Raw genomic sequence first — 20,066 nt, 5'->3', positions numbered from 1 at the left:
GCGGCACACAGACTTGTTTGCACTGAACTAATGCACCCGGGCTCTGAACGCTTAACCCCGCGGGCAGCCTGCGGAGCGAGAGCCGCCCTCAAAGCGCCGGGGCGGCGGGACCGAGCCAAGTCACCTCATGGCAAAGCGGGGGCGGGGCCAAGCGCGCGCGGCGCAAGCGAGCTCCCTGCCAGCCGCAGTTCCCTGCCGCGTCCGTCGACCCGCCCCCGCCGCGCGAGAGCCAATGGCGGATCGAAGCGGCGAGGCGGCGGCCAATCGGCGGTGGCGCGGCGGGCACCCCGGCAAAATGGCGGCGCCGGTGGGGTGGATGCGGGGCTGTCGTCGTAACTTGCGGCATGCCCGGTAGCCGGCGGAAGGGGTCTTGCCTCAAGCCCGCCGCCCTGAGGAGGCGGAGCGGCGGGGGCGAGGAGCAGCTCACCCGGCGGCGGCCGCCGGAGTCCCCGGCAGAGCCCTCCGCGGAGGACGCGGCTGCGGCCAGCGGCGCGGAAGGCTGTGCGGGCCCGAGCCTGCCCGCGGGGGAGGCGCCGCGCGCGCCCCGGCCGTCGCCGTCGCGGGAGGCGGCGGTGCGCGGCGCTGCAGGTACGGCGGGAGCGGCCCCGGGGCCCTGTCCCGGCCGCCGCCGCAGGGGAGGCGGGCCCTGACCGTGAGGAGGGGGCCGGTGCGGGGAACCCCCCGCCTTTCCCCGCCTGCGTGCGCTGGGAAGGGGCTCTTCTTGTGAAGCAGTGATGAAGAGCATCTTCCCGCGGCACATACTTAGAGCTGACTGAGGACGCTCATCCGCTCGAGGAGAGGATAAAGCCTGGCTGCGCCAAGTGCTGAAGTGCAAAGCGTCTCCTGAGATGCTTTTCACGTAGCAATTGCATCGTTTAAAATTATTTCTATAGGCTTTCGCGTTTGCAGCGTCATTTCTAAAGGGCAGGAGTGACAAGCTGAGCTTCAGACAGTGTCTTCGGTTCACTTAGTGATGTGAAGCAGCCGCAAGCTGTCTTAGAATAGCTATATGACTGCTTTTAACAGTTCTAGATGACTGGCCCAGTGGGGCAAGTATAGACAAAGGTAGGTTGTGACCCAGAACAGTTTGGGGGCTCATTAAAGTTGTGACCCAAATCAGAATCTGGGTGAAAGACACAGAGCGAGCAAGAATACAAAAGATTCTCCCATATGTGTATACACAGTTTATCTCTCCACGTAAGCTGAAATCAATATCCTCTCAAGTAGCAGAATTGACAATTGTCATCCTTATATCAGGTGTTCAGTGTACAGCTGTCAGCTGTAATGCTCTGTTACCTCTGGTGGTGTAACGGATAGATAAGAGTCATACTCTACATTAAATGTATAGTTGTGAACAATTTTTCTTATTATAAGTAATGTTAATGAGTGTCAATTTTCCTAATTTAAAGTTCCTAAAGCATCTTATGCCTTCTCCTGTTTTATTTTCTAAGTTATTTTGGCCTTTTATTCATTGTTTTTAATGAGAATCATCTCCCTGTTCACACAGAGTCATGTTTGCATAAAACACCAAAGAGATCGTTGAGTAGGAAATCCCGAATACCTACTTTCAGCTCCCCTGTTAACGAAACCGATGTACAGCAAGAAATCTTTTGGGATCCTCATTCACCAATTGCACACAGACTAGGTAATGTTAATAAAATCCGGATTTCAGCGTGCCTATTTGAGGCATGCTGTGGGAGTTCACTAAAAGTTATCAAATTTCTTGAAAAAAGGTCCCTTTTTCCCTACAACATCGGGGTAGGTTGTTTGGTTTTGTTAAAAATCCATAAATAACCCATAATTTTTTCAATGTAGTGCTAAGCTCTGATGTTAACACATGTATTTGAATTATCTGACATACACTGCACTTTATAAATGGAATTCTTTTGCAGTTTTTAAGAAGGTTTTTTGTTTGTTTTCATAGGCACTGGAAAAACCAAACAGGCGACCAGTAGATGCGCAGTAGAAATCTCAGACATTGTAAATCGTATCGCTCCTCAGGTAATTCTCACTAAAACAACGCTCTGCATATGCAGTCATCAGACAGATTAGTGTTACAGCCTTAGTGAAGGCTCAGGTTTAGTTACAGTAGTGTGTTTATCCTTAATTACTCTTCAGTTAAAAGGTAAAGAGTTTCTTCACATACCAGGCTTACTTAGCAGTTGTTTTTAAGCATTTTTAATGTTCTTAAATTCTGAAGTACAAGAACAAGACTGAGCTGAGAGACTTCACAATAATATAAACATAGTAACATTGCTTTGGTATTCTACATAATTTGCTTTTTTTTACCTTACATTTATGTTCTTGGTGTCTCCCTTTTGCTGTGAACCTGATGTCCACAGCCTGCAAAGTGAAAATAAAAGTACTGGGTTATTCTTTGCTTTTCATTAAGTGCAAGAAGATAACATGTCATTCCTAAAACAGTTATTTAGCTTGCAGAATATGCCAATTTGACAGGGCAATTTAAAATATATTCATTATTTGGCATATTTGTGAGAAATTATATGTAAGAATTAGAAAATCACTGGTAAGGGATGCTACTTCCTTCCTTTTACATGATTATAGCACTGTCATAGATGTAAATAACACCAGGATTTTCAAGTATCCGTTGCTTATGTTCTTTTTTCTTAATAATAATAAAAAAAAATCTAAGGAAAAAGAAAACCTACAACAAACTACCCTGGTTGTTAGTAAAGGTCAAATTACTTTTGCCTGCTTACATGCAGTAATTTCCTACATCCCATGGCTCTGGCCCTCTAAACAGCTTACCACTGCAGTATTGTATCTCTTCAGTTTCAGAAATCAAATCCAAGGCTCAACTTTGAAGCTCTGGAACAACTCCACTTAATTTCTAAACTTCATTTATTCTTGTTTAAAGGTTCCTTGTATAAATGAGTTGTAATGGAAGAAGTCAGATTTTTTTCCTAGAAGCATACAGAATATGATTTCTTTCAAATTCTTTGATCTGTTAATGCGGTTTTATGTGGCTAAAGACCATGTATCTGAACCAGCTCCTTAGTAGTACAGTAAAGTAAACTAGATCACAGCTTGTGATGTGAATATTGCAGATTATGTGTAAACCTGAAGTAAATAGAGTTAATTAGATTTGAGCACCAAAGTAGAATTCAGTTATTTGAAGTTCCTGTCTTAAATCCATATAACTAAAGTGATCCAATTATCAGTAGACAATATTGTAGTAATCTCACTGAACTTGTATTGGTTTAGCTCCTATCTGTGGCTTTCAACAGATTTGATCCAGTGTCATTGATGTAGCAACTTTAATGCAGGGTGTATGTCTAGTCCAATCTTTATCTGAAATCAGATTGCTAAACATTACAAATCTAATCATTCAGGATGAAAAAGCAGGCTGTAATGAAGACTCCCTTTTAGGGACATGGATTGGTGAGGATGCTATTCCCTGTACACCTGGAGTAGTAAAAGTGCGACCTAGGACAAAGTTAAGTTGCACAAGGTAAGTTACAGTTTTGTCTTGCCCATCACAGCTGGGCCTTCATTAGAAAAGGTTATGTGGTGTGCCTTTATGTATAGTGAACCATATAACTGTACATTAGCATACAAAACATTTTTAACTTTGTGCTTGTTATCTCTTCTTAAGGGGTACTTCTTGGGAATTACCAGAAAGAGTGCATTGAAAGTGGTAGGATTCAGTCATATTCTCTGCAGTTGTTAAAGCTAGAGAATGAACAGTTCTCTCATACAGTCATTGTGTTGAGCTTTGCTAAACCTTTTTAGAAGGTCTGACTTTCTTTCAATTTTGTTTTGTTTTTTTAATCTAGAGATCTTAAAATAAAAAATCCTGAAGAGGAACTCATGAAATTGGCTAAGGAATTTGATAAAAATCTCGTAGAGCTAGATGCTGTTCAGGAACAAGAGAAGCTTGGTCATGACGTCATCCAGACTGCCTCAGAGTCTTCAAATCATTCTAAAGCTGAAGTAAATAGGAAGAACCTGAAATCACTCCTTGGTGAAGTTTCTGAAACAGATACTGTTCTCTCCCAGAAACCAGTTGGACAGAGCACCGGTATCCCTGCTGCAGACCCCTGTCCATCTAGCAGTCAGAAATCTATAGACCTTGAAGCTGAAGTAGCCCTCCATGCTCTTTTTGACTGCTCTACCCAGAAGTGTAGTGGACAGTTGAGCCAAGGACTATCAGATATATCTTTAAATAATAGTTTCCATGAAAATAAAAGCACCTTGGAGGAGGGACACCTTCCTGAGCAACATAAAGACACCCAACCTTGTAATTCAGAGGCATATAAAACCAATATTCTATGTACACTAGGAAGTGTGAACCAGGCTTTTCCAAAATCTGATACTCACACACGGACCAAAAAACATCCTTTGAAGCCACAGTTAGTGGCTTCCGTTAAGCCTGATGGAGCAGTTAATGATGACTTTGATGATTGGGATTCAGATTTTTTGGCAGATGACTCTTTTGTGATGCAAATAACCCAAAATCCTGAATTGATAAGTCCTGAAGAAGCACCACCAATTCCTACAAACCTATCTGTGCATGGTTTCAGCAATGCTAGCAGAACTAACGAAAGAAGTAGCCACAATTCAGTTACTTGTTTGGGGAGTGTACATGAATCTAACAGTTTGCAGTTTTCACCTTTGAAACATCCTAGTAAAAACACAACAAATGGTGTAAAATCTCCTCTACAAAAGCCATATAAGACACAAAACTCAAAGACAGAGACCACACCCTTTCATGGCAAAAGTAACACTAAACCAGATAAAATAAATCCTGTTTGGAAGAGTGCCCAAAATAGCGGTTTGAACTATATATCTGTTTCATTGCAATCTGAAGTGAAGGATGGAAGTGAAACTATGCAGCCTAAAAGTGCCTCTCTTCCCGTTTTTCCTTCAAGATCTAATCCTTATAGACAATGGTCTGGAAAACCTGGGAATAACACACATGGTATTTTCTGTGAATCATCCAGTGTTTCTACAAATATGAAACCTAAGGATCTAACTAAGGTGATTAACCAAGCTAATGCAGCTCACTTAAATCAACTTGAAATATCAAAGAAGTGTTCTCTATCATTTGATGACTGGAATGAACCAAAATTCTCTGATGAGATATTAGATATGTTTTGTGAATCCGATAGTCTATGGGATGCAAATTGTGAGGATGATGAATTGCTGTATCAGGTGTGTGATGATATAGAAAAGCAGACTCAGATCCAGGATGTTAAACAAGGAAATGAAAGAGCTAAAACTATACAAGGAACAAGTATTAGTGCCAGATCAAATATTGATAACAGCTTCCCAGAATCTAAACAAGGACTAGCTGATCTCTTGGCACAAAAAACAAACGGAAAACAGGATGCTTTCTCAATAAACGGTTCCTGTAGGAATTTGTCAAAGATTCCACATGGGCTGGCCACAACAGGTCACATAGTGAACTGTAAGAATGTCTCAACTCCTCAAACTGTGATCTCAGGTACTTCCACGGAGTGTAAATACACACTGTCTAAAAACTGTCATCAAGCTGCTTCTGAAGATACTACAAAGACTGTGGCAGGAAAATGGTACAGGTCAAATTCTGTGCCGGCAGGAGAGACTGGTTCTGAAGTAAGTCCTGTTAATGCAGTAAATATTTTTGGTAGCAAAACTCTAGACAGTCCAGATCTTTTGTATAATATGGGGAAGATGCCAAGTAACAGTTCTGGTAACAAAACATCACTTATGCCTTCAAAGTTTAAGTTCCGAAAGACTAATAATTTTCAAGGTGCTCTTCATGTAGGGTCTGAAAAGGCAGGGAGTCATTCTGGCATTGGGATTACTCTGCAGGTTTTGGAAGGAAGCAAGAATCAGGTGAATGTGACTTTGCACAGCAGGCTTGACAATAAGAAGTCACCTTTCAAGAGGCACCTTTCAGAGTCTTTTGCACTGCCGACAGCAGGTATTTGTCTTTATTGTATCACTGTTATACTGGTTTGCTTGTTACTGTAATCCGAATGTTAGAAAAATTTATACTGTATTGCAGCTTAGAATAGGTGTCAGTACTCATTCAGCTTAGGTGTTAGTAAATGTTCTAATGAAAATTTGGAGAATATTTTCTCCAAAATAAAACTGTGCTGATGCATCTTTTGAATCCCTGTATTTAAAGACTTTTTCCCATTTTCATTCCACTTCTCTCTCCAGTGACACTTGGAATCACTAGGATCAAATATATGCTGATGCCAGCACTCAGCATATCATATTCTTAAATTGATATTTAAAAACATTGCTGTTTTGATATGTATTAAATGTTGTAGTGTGAATCTGTGCTTTAATTTACAGCTCAGTTTGAAAGCATTAGAAGTTACTTATCTCAGTCATGATGCATAAAACCCCAGTTAATGGTGGGGCAGGGGAAGAAGGCAGCAGGTGATGCAGGATGCCAATTTCCTTTTACTATTGTACACCTAGAAACTGGAACCTCAAATCATTCAGTGGTTCTGAAACCTCAGCCTGTATTGTTGTTTGCTCTGTGGCTAAAACTGCCAGTGAAATATTCTTGTGTTATCAGTCTAAACACTAACATTTTCTTTCACCTAGAGGGGAGGTCAGTCACTTTTCCATCATCAGGCAACAGTCTGTAATACTCCGTGCACTGCTGTTACATGCTATGGAAATGCAGAACCAGCCAAGTGCCAGTCAGTCCTGTTTTTACTTGATCTCATGGCTTGGTGAAGTTTTTAAGCAATACTAGTTTTGACAAAATGAGCTTTTTGGTGTACTATTACCAACTTCAATTTTCAGGAAGCACTGTTACAAAAACAACAAAAAAATGAATTCCTGCAAAATATCAGCCAGCTTTATTTGAAGTATCAGTATGTTATCTCTGTTACTTCCTCAGCAAAGAAGCAGATAAATGGAAAGTAGCAATTTAGAATGCTAAAGGGGAAGGGAGGGGAGATGACTAGTCATTCTCAGGAATGTTCTAGAGAATAAAGGAATGACAATAGTATAAATTTGCTTTACAGATAAACAGTAACTGTTCTTACCTTCAATTTTTTGGTGAAAGGACGTTGCTGTAACAAAAACATGGATGTTAAGTAATGCTTTCAAAAACTGATAAATATTTTTTCATGAACACCTCTGTTTTAAGAAGCAAACAGACCTTTTATTTATTCAGTTTGAAAGATTACTTATTAAAAATACATTAATTGGAAATTGGTGTATAAAACCAGTAAAATGCTTGGTATGTGCAGGGAGTGTTCCTGTTGGTTGCACTGAGGTCAGGATTTTATTGCATGGGAATTTATAGTTCTGTATCACAACATATAAAATACTATGGCTAGCTATCATGTTCCTGTCTCCTTTGCCAATTTTTATTGCTACTTTTGACCTTTTTTCAACCTTTCTGGCTTTATTTGTGTGACACCTGTACTGTATCTGACCCCTGTGTCTATACCATCTCCATGCCCATATCTCTGCCTAACTCACTAAATTGTAGAGCCCTTTTCACTCTGATAGCCTTAATGTTCTTAACCCATCGCCATCTCCTGTGTTGACTCCTGATGTCACAAGGTTCACCTGAAGGGCAGCCAAGTAAAATTTCCTTGAAGCAAACGTCTGCATCCCAGTATTTTCATTGGGGGGTAGTAATTGGTAGCACTACAAAGGTCATGCATCTTATCCCCCCTTCCTGCCTTGGGGACAGGAGGGGACAGGATAGATGAGCCATTTTTAACTTGGGTGCTTGGTATGTTAGAATAGTGTGCTGTTGCCATAGATCTTCAAACATTGAAAACAGATAAGTTAAAATACGTATTGAACAACCTTGAAGGCTCCTAATACGTGTTTTTTACTTACAGCGTCTGTGGTGGAGAATAAAACCAGAAAATGTTCTCAAGAGGAGATTGAAAGAAAAAAGCAAGAAGCTCTTGCACGAAGAAAATCCAGAATGCAGGCATACGTTAAAGATGCCTGAATTTGGAGTTTGTCTCTTGAGTAAGTTCTGGGGAGGGAAATACTGTAATGCTGGAAGACACTTTTTAAATCCTGTTCACAGCTACCGACAGCAAGCTTTTCCTGTTTCTCAATTTAAAACAATCTTGACCTGCACTAATACTCTGGTGGTATTAACTCTTAATTAAAAACTATCAGTTGTAAACGTGTAGTCCCAAACTACCTTCAGCACAGTGAGGATTGTGCTGAGTTCACATACTGTTGTGTATTGAAATTGTATAGTCTGAAAATCACCAGAGCATGAAAGCATTTGTATACACACCTAAATATATGTCAAAAACAGACTGTATGTGTTTCGGCTGTATTTCTCTTATTGCAAGTATTTTAATTTCTAAGACTCTCAAGTACACTCAGACTAAGAAAACGTTTGTTCTCAGGTAGAAGAAAGTTTTTAAGTTCTTGTTTAAAGAAAGTACAATCTAGAAAACATCCAATATTGGAAACCTAATGGAAATGAACAGGATTTGGAAAGTGTGCTCAGTTTGTCTTCGCTACTTTAGGTAAGAATTGTACATAGCAAAGGAAAATTTTAATATAAAGGTTTCATAATGTGAAAAAAGCATCCTGAAAATTATGTTTAATTTTTTTTTTTTTTTCATTTTTTAAATTCCCTTCATGAAGAGTTAGGAATACTCCAGCTGACAAAATTGGATCACCTCTGTCTAAATGTGAGTTACCCAGCTAACTAAAAAAGGTAGCCTGTGTCATTTTACCAAATCTTGCGCAATATATAATACATCAGATGAAATCTCAACAGCTATGAATCAGTTTAGCCTTATGGGTTGTACATATTTTTCTAACTAAAGGCTGTTAAAACATAAAAATGCAATGTCATGTCAGCTTAACAGGGGCTGATAGAATTTTTTATGTGATAGATGGGTGCAGAGCTCAAACTGCAAAAACTGCCTGTGGGTAAGCTGCAAGATATTTTTCAACTGAGAAATGCTTATATGTAAACATGTGACACTGAAAAGTGACTGTAATTTTTCTTTGTAAATAAATAACTTTGAAATGTACCAAAGGTTAGAGGAAGCTTTTGGTTTCTGTAGTATGTGCCATTTTTGTAACTGCTAAAAATGTAAGTACTGTATATTTGTAAAGCATCATTAAAATTTTTTTACGTTTTTCTAGTCTGTTCTGGAAAATACTGTACTACAGAAGCTGGTAAAAGGGAGTGATATGGGAATTCTGTATGGTCTTTACCTGAACATCTTTTCTTGGTGATTTACCCAGTTATTCCATGCCTCAGTTTTCTACCTGTTGTGGTGACAAAGTGCTTCCTTTAATCCATTTAAACTAGAAATCCTTGTTGGAGGAACTGGTTCTACACACAACCAGGTGCAGTAGAGCCACGAAATACTCAGCTATACTGGTTTTCAAACTAATTAACTTGCTTTTGTATTAACCACCATTCTTGGTGTTAGTTGGTTGATTATGAAGTCAAATTCCCAAGTCCACTGAAAAGGGTGATGGTGTCCAATAAACATTACTTACAGTCTGTTACTGCAGCTCCCTGTCCTTCAGCCGTGCAATACACAATGAGTTGGATCAGCTTATTGATCTGACTGAAACTTAACCCCCCAAAAATGTTTTCAGCTTTTCAAAGCACTTCATTATAGAATCATAGAATGATTTGGGTTGGAAAGGACCTTAAGATCACCTGGTTCCATCCCCCTGCCATGGGCAGGGACACCTTCCACTAGACCAGGTTGCTCAAGGCTCCTCCCAGCCTGGCCTTAAACACTGCCAGGGATGGGGCAGCCACAGCTTCTATGGGCACCCTGTGCCTGGGCCTCACCACCCTCATAGTGCAGAAGTTCTTCCTCATATCCAACCTGAACTTCCCCTGTTTCAGTTTAAACCCATTACCCCTTGTCCTATTGCTAAAATCCCTGATGAAGAGTCCTCTTTGGCATTCTTATAGGCCCCCTTCAGATACTGGAAGGCTGCTATGAGGTCTCCATGCAGCCTTCTGTTCTCCAGGCTGACCAGCCCCAACTTCCTCAGCCTGTCTTCATACGGGAGGTGCTCCAGTCCCCTGATCATCCTTGTGGCCTCCTCTGGACTTGTTCCAACAGTTCCGTGTCCTTTTTATGTTGAGGACACCAGAACTGCACACAATACTCCAAGTGGGGTCTCACAAGAGCAGAGTAGGGGGGCAGAATCAGCTCCTTCAGCCTGCTGATCACACTTCCTTTGATGATAATATAACAAGAAATAGCAAGACTCCATGTTGTGTTGTCAAGCCTCTGGTGGCAGTGTTCAGTTTATAAAACAGAAGATCTGCATGTCCAGGTGACAAATAAATGTGTGGCTGTTGTGAAAATTTTATCCTGAATGTAGTTTGATCTGTGCATGTGAGGGATCTGCTTGTATTCGTGGTGTTCAAGGAAAATCGAAGCTGTAACTTGCCAGATGCAGTATTAGCCAAGAAAGTGGCAATGAAAAAAAAGGCTTCTACTATCAGTATGAAACATGAGAGTTATAAACCTGGCTTTTAAGGTACTGATACATAAGAATGTCAAATCTTATCGAGAAAGATAAAAATTAAGCTTTTGCTAGGATAGTGTTTAGCTTATCACCCTTCCCTCCCTAGGGTTTTTCTCTAGAAATAATTTGTAAAGGAACCAGGATAATTTTTGTTTTCAAGGATAACATGGTTAATTATACTCCTGATTTGAGAAGATGAGCTAACTGGAAAGGAGGGACCTGTTGTGGGTGCTGGAGAGTAGTTTTTCTAGGAAGGTTTCATTCTCTGATGCTAAAGGACTAACTTTTACTCAGGTTTGAAACTGGGATAAATAGTAGATACATAACATGAAATAGAGGCTAAGCATGTTATGGCTGCCAAAGGTCAGCATGCAAAGTGACAGCGCCTGACTGCTTGCTGCTATGTGTCCTTATCACATACAAAGTTTAAAACCAGCTTACTCCTCTTCCAGGTGATGCTGATTTTCTGAGCACCCAGGATAGAAAGGCCTTGGAGGTTTGGAGCTTCTCAACTAAAATGCTACCACTGCTCTCCCTGTGAAAGCAGGGTAAGAATATATACTGGCTCATCTTTTAACACAAGCCTCTAACCATCCTTATATCCTGACTTTAAAGGAAGATTTTAATATATGACAAGGAGAATTCTGTTGCCATGAGAGGTGTGGAAAGGACCCTTTGCAAACTTCCCAGGTGGAGGAAGACACAAACTACTTTCTGCCCAATTACTGTCACTTGTTTACTTATGTAGCCAAGTACTTCCGATGTGCTGCTTAACCATATCTAAAGAACCTGTTTGCTGATCAGTGTGAAATGCAGTTTACAGCAAATGCATGCTTTGCCCTCTACCATTACAGTGATTGTAACAGAAGGGCTTTATTTTTTATTTTACTTTTCATAAATACCTATTTTTAGCATAGATATTATGCTTCAAGGCCTATAATTTTTTTTTTTCTTAAATGTTACCTTCCAAATAAAAATCCCAAGTTCTTGGGATCATGGTTTCATAACTGATGTCAAGACAAGCAACTAAGATTTTTGTGGTCACATGCTGACCATCCCCAAACGTCCTACCGTCCCATTTCTCAGTTAACAAACTGAATAGAGTTACTTCTTTTTGTGACTCAGTGCTTTTCAAAACAGAGAAATAATGTAATGCATTAAAATTAAACCATTACTATACTATTAGGCAAATTTGATAAAAGTGAAAAGCTTGGAGAAATACTTTAACCCATACAGTTTCATTGTTAGAGTCAGTGCAGACAGAAGGTTCATTAGTGCTTAGAAATAGTTACAAAGAAGAACCTGTGCAATATCAAAATAAAATCCCATAAGGTAGGAATTTTTGTCTTTAGAAAGATACATATTCATAGTAATTGGCCAGAAACATCAAAAGATTTAGTAGAAATCTAGTGAAAAACAATGTCTTAAAAGAGTACATGCCACAGAACTTGTTCGTTTAGAGTGCCTGTGCTGTAACTGCTAGTCTTGCCCTTCACCTCTTCCTGCTATGCTGGCATCAGCAGGGTGCTGGACATGGACCCAGCCCAGCACACAGGGCAGCATACTGCTGTTGACAGCATTGCAAACATGAGGAGTTTAACCTCTGCCTAATTCTGGAACATCTGGATATTAAAGCCAGCAATGCAGCAGGGGTGTAAGTAGAGCTAGCTTGGTGCCTCCTAACCTGAGAGGCACAGGTTAGACCTAGAGTCATTTCAGGGGCTCTTATGGCAGTCAGTGATGCCAAGAGGACAATTCAGATGATAGGTGCCTGAGCTACATTTCAGATGTGCTCAGCTTTACACCAGCAAAAGCAGCCATCTATCTAACAGGTATTTCAAGGACGTGGTACTGGGCCTAGACAGCCACTCTGCTGTACCTCGGCAGCCAACAGCTTTGGAGAACAGATGAGAACTACAAAAGCACCTGCTCCTTGCTCTCATTACATTCCCTGTTCCTCACCACTGTGGAAGGAAGCTGAGTGGCAGCCTCATGACCCCACAGATTTTACAGGTTGGGCTCTGCGTTCGTCATACTTCCTGGTAAGTCCTTGGTGCTCCACTGATACTGCATGTTCCTGGATCATGCAGTCTTTTGTCTGACTGCTTGCCACAGACAACAGATCTCCATTAGGAAAGTAGCTACATTATTTTAATTAATTAAAACACATGTACGCAGAAGAAGTTTTGTATTTCAATAGCTGACATTTCACTAAGAAGCCACATCTTCCTCCAGGCAGAACAGACCTATACGAATAGTAACAACAATCTTAAATACATTCTAAATTAAATTATGACTGTCATGTTTCATTATAAATTAATTTATGACCGTTTGCTTAAGCACTCATTCTCATTTCATTCAGAGCATAGTAATTTTTTACATGAGCAGAGCAATCAGTGAGCTTAAGTTTAAATATGAATGGAATTCCAGTATGTTCCCATACCTAAGTATAATTTTTATCCCACGGATATTGATGCATTTCACAATGAGTGATGTTACTTGCTAAAATCCAAGGATTATCTTTTTCAAGTAAAAAATGTGGTGAATTATTTTCTTTCTTTTAGGGAAAGCAGATACTAAGATATGATCAGATAAAGGTTTGTTCATCATTATTTTCCTTATCTGCATCTAAAATTATGTGCTGTGGAATATACATACATACATTCACACCCTTCCAGGTCATGCTGGTGAGAGATCACATATAAAGCATTTGAGAAATCTAGTAATACTGGGGTTTTATTGTGTTGTATCAGATTTTCAGAGGCCAGCATCCAGCAGCTCTTCAAATTTTGGCTTATAAAGGCACAATTAATCTTTGGGCTGCAATTCAGGAATAGCAATGTAATCTTTCTTATACTATGTGTACCACTTATTACATCTAGACCTTTATACCCAGAGGAATAACAGATGAATTCATTGATTATATCTTTTTAAGCCTAAAAAGAGCTACAATTTGTCAGGAAAGAATAGCTGGAAGCAACAGATAGTGACCTAAATAGTAGAATTCCAAAGATAAAATAGAAGAAAATGAACACAAATGCTTCTTTGTTTGAGAGCTGTATTGTCTGCAACACACTCCAGTGAATCCAGTGTTTGTGGAAGAGGCCAAGGCAGATAGAATCTGTGGAGCTAAAAATGACAGCCTGAGTAAGTAGCCATCAGAGATGAAGCCAGGGAGACTGGCAATTGTGCTGTAAATCATAACTGCAATATTTGTTCAAAGCTCCAGTTACTATGCATACCGGCGGTTTTGCCAGAGCAGTCAGAAAAGTCCTGCCTCATAAAACACTTAAAGATATCGAATGTACTGTTCTTGTGGACCTAAATATAAATTTCTGACTGTTGTCTGGGTGTAATGTCAGTGTGGTAGCTGGCAAACCATTAAGGGCCCGATTCTACTTCGCAGCAATTCCCTTAAAGCACTGGAGGTAATGGAGTGACTCAGGCGAAAGAAAAATCTAGCCCATGCATTTCATTATTGTAAGTAGTTGTTGGTTTTAGCACATAAATCTAGTAAAACAGCATTGCATTTATCGTAAATTGTTATTGTTTATGCACATTTTCAAAGTTTTTGAGGAAAAGGTTGCATTTATGCATAACTTTTAAAAGCCGCAGTTAACAGCTTTCACCTCAAACACTGTAGTTAACAGAGGCGAGGAGAGGACTACAGGATTTATAGATTTCCTTTTTAATGAGGCCGTCTGCCCTTTGCAGCTTGTCCTTGCTAAAGGAAAAACTTGATTCAGGTTTTAACCCTGGAAAATGAGGACCCATGTAGACATGGGAAGGAAGCTTTGCACTCGCTGCCATGCTCTCCGTGAACAGATGTCCAAATAAAATATTATATACTGAGCACAGCAGTTGAGGTCTGGGGTGTGATTTTTTTGAGGGAGCTGAGCAGGGTGGGATTTCTTACATGCCTAAAGCTGAGCATATGTTGGGCATGTTTTGCAGAATCATGGCTGTAGGGCCAAGTGTCTAAGGAGGCTATTTAAGCACCCGGGGAAGTTAACTACTGGGGAATCACATTGGTGATTCACAGTGGTGTGAAAAAGAGCTTGATGAATAGTTGTTTTTAAATATCCCATTGGATACTCAGCTGAACCTGTGGGTTTTAAGAGACCTGCAGAAAGCTCAACCTCAATGACAAACAAAAAAAACCTGACATAAAGAAAGGAAGAAAAATGTGTTCTCTGAGGCTTCTGTAACACTTCAGAAACATTCGAGTAGGTGAAGTACTGCCTTCAGCAATAATGACTTGGAAAGGAGGTTGGTTGGCTGGGGGTTTTGGGGTTGTTTGTTTCTTTCTTTAATTACCTCTCATATTCTCCAGAAAACAAGCAACCAACCAACATATATGCTTGGAAATAGGACAAATTTGAATTCCTGTATTCCTGGTTGCTTCTTATAGGATGCACTCTACCTGGGTAAGGCCAGATGTTTCTGTAAACCCCAATGCTTGTAAATGAAGATGACATTAACCCAAATAACTATTTTGTTATTGAACTTAAACAGGTGCTAGTGATGAATAAATGAAACCAAATTTTACAGAAGGACTATGTTTTCTGTATCACTTGCTCAGTTTTCAGCATACTGACTTGTGTGATTTCAATGCAAGCCACTCATCAGAAGTGGCAGTCAAGTCAGCAAAGCCCTCAATTTCCAACATACAACATCAGAGGAACCCAGAAGCTTTTCCGTTTGTTTTTAATGCCAGGTTTCCAACCAGTACTAAGAAAGAAAAAGAAAGCTATGCTTGTTTATGGGCTGAGGGCAAGGTCTCACAGACTCAATTTTTCTACAATTTTCTCCCAGGTCACAAAGGCTGACCCAGGCCCTTCATACAATACAGCCATCCAAATCTCATATGGGCTTTTTGGAGACTCCTTGGTGCTTTTTTCCTCTCCATCCCTTGGTAACTGCAATCCCTCAATGACTGATGATGTGGGTCGTTAAGTATGCTCTGTAGATCTAACTAGGAATCATGGCCTGTTAAAGCTTCCACAACAACCAGACTCCTACTCTTTTATGGGAGACTGGAGCTATCTGCTAAGTTTCAAATTTACATTTACTTTTAGTTTGATCTTTAACTCTGGTCTCTTCTACAGTGTAAGTCATCCACGACTGACATTTCAGGATCCCAAGTTTGATGTGTTAAAGCTGTACAATCTATAAACTCTGGATGGTATGGGGGGGGAAGGGGGGGGGGGGATATACATGGACTGCTACTAACAGATATGTGCAGGGCGAGTGAGAACAGCAAGTTCATGTACGCTGTACAGCAATCTATGCATGTGAAATTTCTGAAAGGCTCCTCATCACCGATAAAAAATTTCTATAGATCAAAAAAGTCTGAATACACTTCACTGGAGTGTCAAATCTTGACAACAGAACACATTAAAAAGAGTCTGGCCAAGTGACAGCTTTCTAATAGATAACCATAGAGATATGAAGACAAGTTGGAGGACAGCCTGTAGGAAGAGTTATGGAGGTGAATGGAAAGAAATTTGAAGATGGTTTGAGATAATGTCAATTGGTGTAGACCAGATAACGAGAGACCCTTTTTCATGTTCTTGAGTAAGTTTGAGGTACCAACAAAACTACATAAAACACCTGTTAGTTATAAAAATGTCAAATAAGCACGCATTTGGGAAATGGAGAGATTTAAACATTCATGAAAGGGTGAGAGACATTCTTGGAAGACACGTCGGATATCTTTGTCATCTCAGCAATTTGCCTGTCTGTGTTCCAGAAAGAACACTAGTAATCTTGTGAGCACTGAAAGGCATCAAGCCTGATTTCCTACAGATTAACTAATGGACTTTCAGAAAGATGCAAGCTCCAACTGAAGCGTTTGTGGTTGAGTCCCCTAGAATGAGAACCCCGTGTGGATTCTCTAGGGACTAATAAGAACAAATGCACACCTGAGCTTTTCTGCAGATACAGGGATTTTTTTGAGACTTTCTCTTCCATTATCCCACCCAGTTTCATCAAGCTCCTGAAAAATGCCATTCTTTTTGGACTCTCCAAAGAACTGACCTTTCTCTCCCCCAGTACACACAGTGAAATTTCCCCATCCTTTCCCTTTATTGGTGGTGCTGTTTCCATAATGGCTTGAGCACATACAAGAAAAGATTACTTCCACCCTCCAAACTTGCCTAATTTTTGTTATTCACAGGAAGTCAGGTGGTTGATTAATTAATAAGTAATTTGATGTTATTTCTGACCTAGGAATGAGAAGACGGGAGAGGGCCTACGACTTTCATTCCTTGATGAGTCTTGTGTGGAACCGTGTGCTTTTCCTCATGTCATGGTCGATCAGCTACCTTAATGCTGATAGAAGCCACTGCCAGTTTGCTTGCTTGTAACAGCTGAAACCATTGGACCTGCCCTGTTATATATATGTTTAATTAATTTTCTATACAAGAACATTCATCAGCTAAGATCAAGAAGTAAATCTATTTTTAACTGAAGTTAGCTTCAGTATTTACTGCAACTTAATGACAACTTGAGACAAGAATTTAATTACATGGAGTCAGCATACCATATATATTGTAAGGATGTACCACGGGACTTATTCTGAAGTGTAATTTAGAGTGTAACTTTTAGACTGCTCCTCACTATGAACTTAAATCAAAATATTTCCACTGATGGAGCACATTCTTCAAAACTGATTACAAAAGTAGCCACAGGACTAATGGAGGCTTACTATAATTTTATGTGTTATGGTATAAATGACTTGCAAGAACACTCTTGGGAAGTTATACTGTAATTTAATATCTTTAAAGCTAAAAAGTGCTAAGGAAATATTTTTGCATGGGGGCCTACATTTTCCTCTTAGTGCTACCTAGAAATGCATCTTTTTGTAGGACAGTTTTGTATCCCTTGCAATTCACATATCACGTCTTGACAATATACTGAAATGTTGTACTGTGCTTCACAGAAACGGCCTCCCTGAGGAGTGGAACACAGACAAGGACTCAGGAGACCAAGCTGTTCCTTCCCCCTGCTCCCTGCTGGCTTTGCACATGCTGACCTCTAGGAGGTTTACACAAAGACCAGTAATGGCTTCCTTGTTCACCCTTACCCTGCCTTTTGCCTGGCATCACTCACGGTGTTGTGGAGAGCAGGAGGTGTTCTCAAATGTCTGTATTTTAGGGCCTTGCCATGAAAATGCCACACCACCTTTGCAGCTGAGTCCCACCACAGGGAGATGTGAGTTACCACAGTGAATACGCAGAAACTATCTATGTTCAACAGTCTAGCCATACAACTGAATTCTTATTTACACTGACCTTACTTTACTGCAGTAAGAACTGTCGCTCTGTGACAGTACCCTAGGCCTTGCTTACGTAAGGCTGCTGTTCACTGTTTAACAAACCTGTTTCAATAAGAGAATGGCTGACATCAATCCCTGACTAAACAATTTCTAGAAGAAGAAATAGGTAAGTCAGCGCAACACTTTTGGGTAGATGAGGTTTATTCTGGGACGTAACTGCTTAAAGATGCAGACACAAATGAAATGGGCTACATCAAAACACAAAGGGATCTTCTTCACTACTTAATTATCTGGTGTAGTGACATTGTAGCGGATGTTATTTGTAGATCTTCATTTAGGTAAAAATAGCTATATGGCAGATTGCTATGGCAGCATTCTATTATAAGGTTATGCCAGGCACATGGTCAAGGATGTTTCTACTTTATAGACAGGCATGCTATCTCCTAAGTGCTCCAAAGGCATCTAAAGTAAGATTTACATCCACACCGTGCCCTAACAGCTCCATAGGAACTCTAACTAGCCATGAGTAAGTAAGGCCCATAACCAAAAATGCTGAGCAGCACCTCAGCTGGTGTAAATTGTCATAGTTCCTCTGTGGAGCTGGAGACGCTTTACACAACTGGAGGATTTGTTCCTCTGAATGTGCAGAAAGTCGACCTCCAATACATAAAATGTCCTTGCACACAGGAACGCACAGACTTTCTTTTGAGCTCCATGGGAAACTTGTGATTTCTCACTCCAGCCCCACAGGTGTGCTTCGCCTTTTATTGGTCAAGGTCGGTATTTGCAATGGTCCACTGGGTAACAGAGATGCCTTTTAAAGTTCCTTTCTAAGGTATATTCTAAACGTGTCTGGAAAAATTTACCTGCAGCTGGAACTGCACTGGGCAATCCGCACAGGTTTTCATTGCTCTTAGATGAATGCAGTACTATATGGCATCCACTGCTATGCTGAAGGGAGCATGAGGTTTAATTAGTCCCGATCGGCTCAGAGGCCAGGAATTTTCAGTAATTAACTTGCACCTAAACGTAATCATGCAGATGTATCCAAACCAATGTTGTGATGGAGAGGGGCAGGACTAGGGCCTGGCTGTCAAGTGACCGCCAGCTGGGCCATTTGTCATCACACAGACAGCTGTGAGAAAAGAGAAGACAAAAGACTTTGTGCCACAGAGCCACAGCGGAGGGACAGTGGTCACCTTTGGATTTCCTGGACTGAAGAGAAGCTTTGAACACAGTCAGAGGTCGAAGAAATCAGAACTGCAAGGTTTCCAGAGGAAAACCTTTCCTACACCAACTAAAATGAATCTGCACAGTGAATGGGTTACAGGACAAGAAAGGTGCAACGGGGGGATACGCAGTGACCCCAGCCATTTAATATGATGTGGTTTCCTGTAGTGGGAGTGTTTTGGACACAGTGAAGTTTGTGGTAGTGGATACATGAAAGCAGGCTGAAGATCTAAATCTGGAGCTTTCCATTCATTTCTCTGTAGCTCTCACCACTTAAGACCTTCAGCTCTAGACCTTGTCCTATCACAAAAAGAGAGTCAGTCACAGAACACAGGATATAGTGGTCTGACCTGAAGTCGAAGGGCAGCCCTGTATGAGCTGAAAATGACTCCCTCCTCTCCAGGAAGAGTCAAGGCTTGCACAGCCCCCATATCATGATACCAAAGAACGAAACATTTTTGTAGCACTTTGTAGCATTATATACTCTCCCAGTATCAGAGGGTATATTTCTAATAATCTTGCTTAATGGTCCACACACAGAAGTATTTTGTTATTTCAGTCCAGGGAGTGTAGTCACCACACTCCTCCAGCACTCCTTTTAGGTTGGCTGAGGGAACTCTGCAGGGTAAAATACAAACCTATGCAAAAAATTCACCCTGCTCTATTAAGCTCACTGAGATAACCTTGTTCTAACTCCTACACAGCCTCAGCCGTAACAACTCAACCAGTAAAACTTGCAGTTCTGTGTAGCAATGCTTGCCGAGTCACAAGTAATTGTGTGTACCAAGAACTCCCCACCTGACTTTTAATGCAAATCTTTCAAAACAGCAGCCAGCAGAGCTTGCAGCTCCTGCTTTCAGCTTTGCTCCAGGCTTCAAGGTATTCACTGTTTTCTTATGTTTCCCCCCCAAGTGCAATCATTCCATTTCTCAGTATAGCGATTATTCTTAAGAACAATGTATTGTGGCAGGATGAGCACCATCCATGCACTACAAACACAAGTACCTATCACCACTCTACTGTTCCCACAGGCTCCAGGTAACATGATGGACGTTAACTGACTTCACCAGGGCTGTGACTGGGC

General features: G+C 40.8%; 1 protein-coding gene and 1 long non-coding RNA gene across 14 annotated transcripts in view; one reads left to right on the top strand and one right to left on the bottom strand.

Moving 5' to 3' along the window:
- The first annotated feature begins 234 nt into the window (after positions 1-234).
- Positions 235-15,026, top strand: ETAA1 (ETAA1 activator of ATR kinase). Of its 12 annotated transcripts, none has more exons than XM_062611342.1 (9): positions 235-588; positions 1,508-1,645; positions 1,925-2,001; positions 3,354-3,472; positions 3,798-5,598; positions 7,830-7,965; positions 9,115-9,203; positions 10,926-11,021; positions 13,880-15,026. In XM_062611342.1, exons 1-7 carry the CDS (start codon positions 345-347, stop codon positions 9,159-9,161), a joined length of 2,562 nt encoding a protein of 853 aa, XP_062467326.1. In that variant the 5' UTR covers positions 235-344; the 3' UTR covers positions 9,162-9,203; positions 10,926-11,021; positions 13,880-15,026. The 12 variants fall into 12 exon arrangements, with proteins under 12 accessions (XP_062467326.1, XP_062467310.1, XP_062467316.1 ...); XM_062611277.1 differs by lacking the exon at positions 9,115-9,203 and adding an exon at positions 13,038-13,160 and having other exon boundaries at positions 239-588; positions 3,798-5,929; XM_062611289.1 differs by having other exon boundaries at positions 239-588; positions 3,798-5,929.
- Positions 15,027-15,684: 658 nt separating this feature from the next.
- Positions 15,685-20,066, bottom strand: part of LOC134159893 (uncharacterized) — a 48,405-nt gene continuing 44,023 nt past the window's right edge. For both annotated transcript variants that reach the window (XR_009963348.1, XR_009963350.1), the window contains 2 exons: positions 18,619-18,775; positions 15,685-16,864 (listed from right to left, as the gene is read on the bottom strand). This is a non-coding gene — a long non-coding RNA (uncharacterized LOC134159893). The remainder of the gene's footprint in view (positions 16,865-18,618; positions 18,776-20,066) is intronic.

This window comes from Pezoporus occidentalis, unplaced genomic scaffold (genome assembly GCF_034315485.1).
Source record: "Pezoporus occidentalis ecotype Australia unplaced genomic scaffold, CSIRO_AGI_Poc_V1 ctg10, whole genome shotgun sequence".
In the NCBI taxonomy this organism is placed as follows: domain Eukaryota; kingdom Metazoa; phylum Chordata; class Aves; order Psittaciformes; family Psittacidae; genus Pezoporus; species Pezoporus occidentalis.
This window is presented reverse-complemented; position numbering and strand designations above follow the sequence as displayed.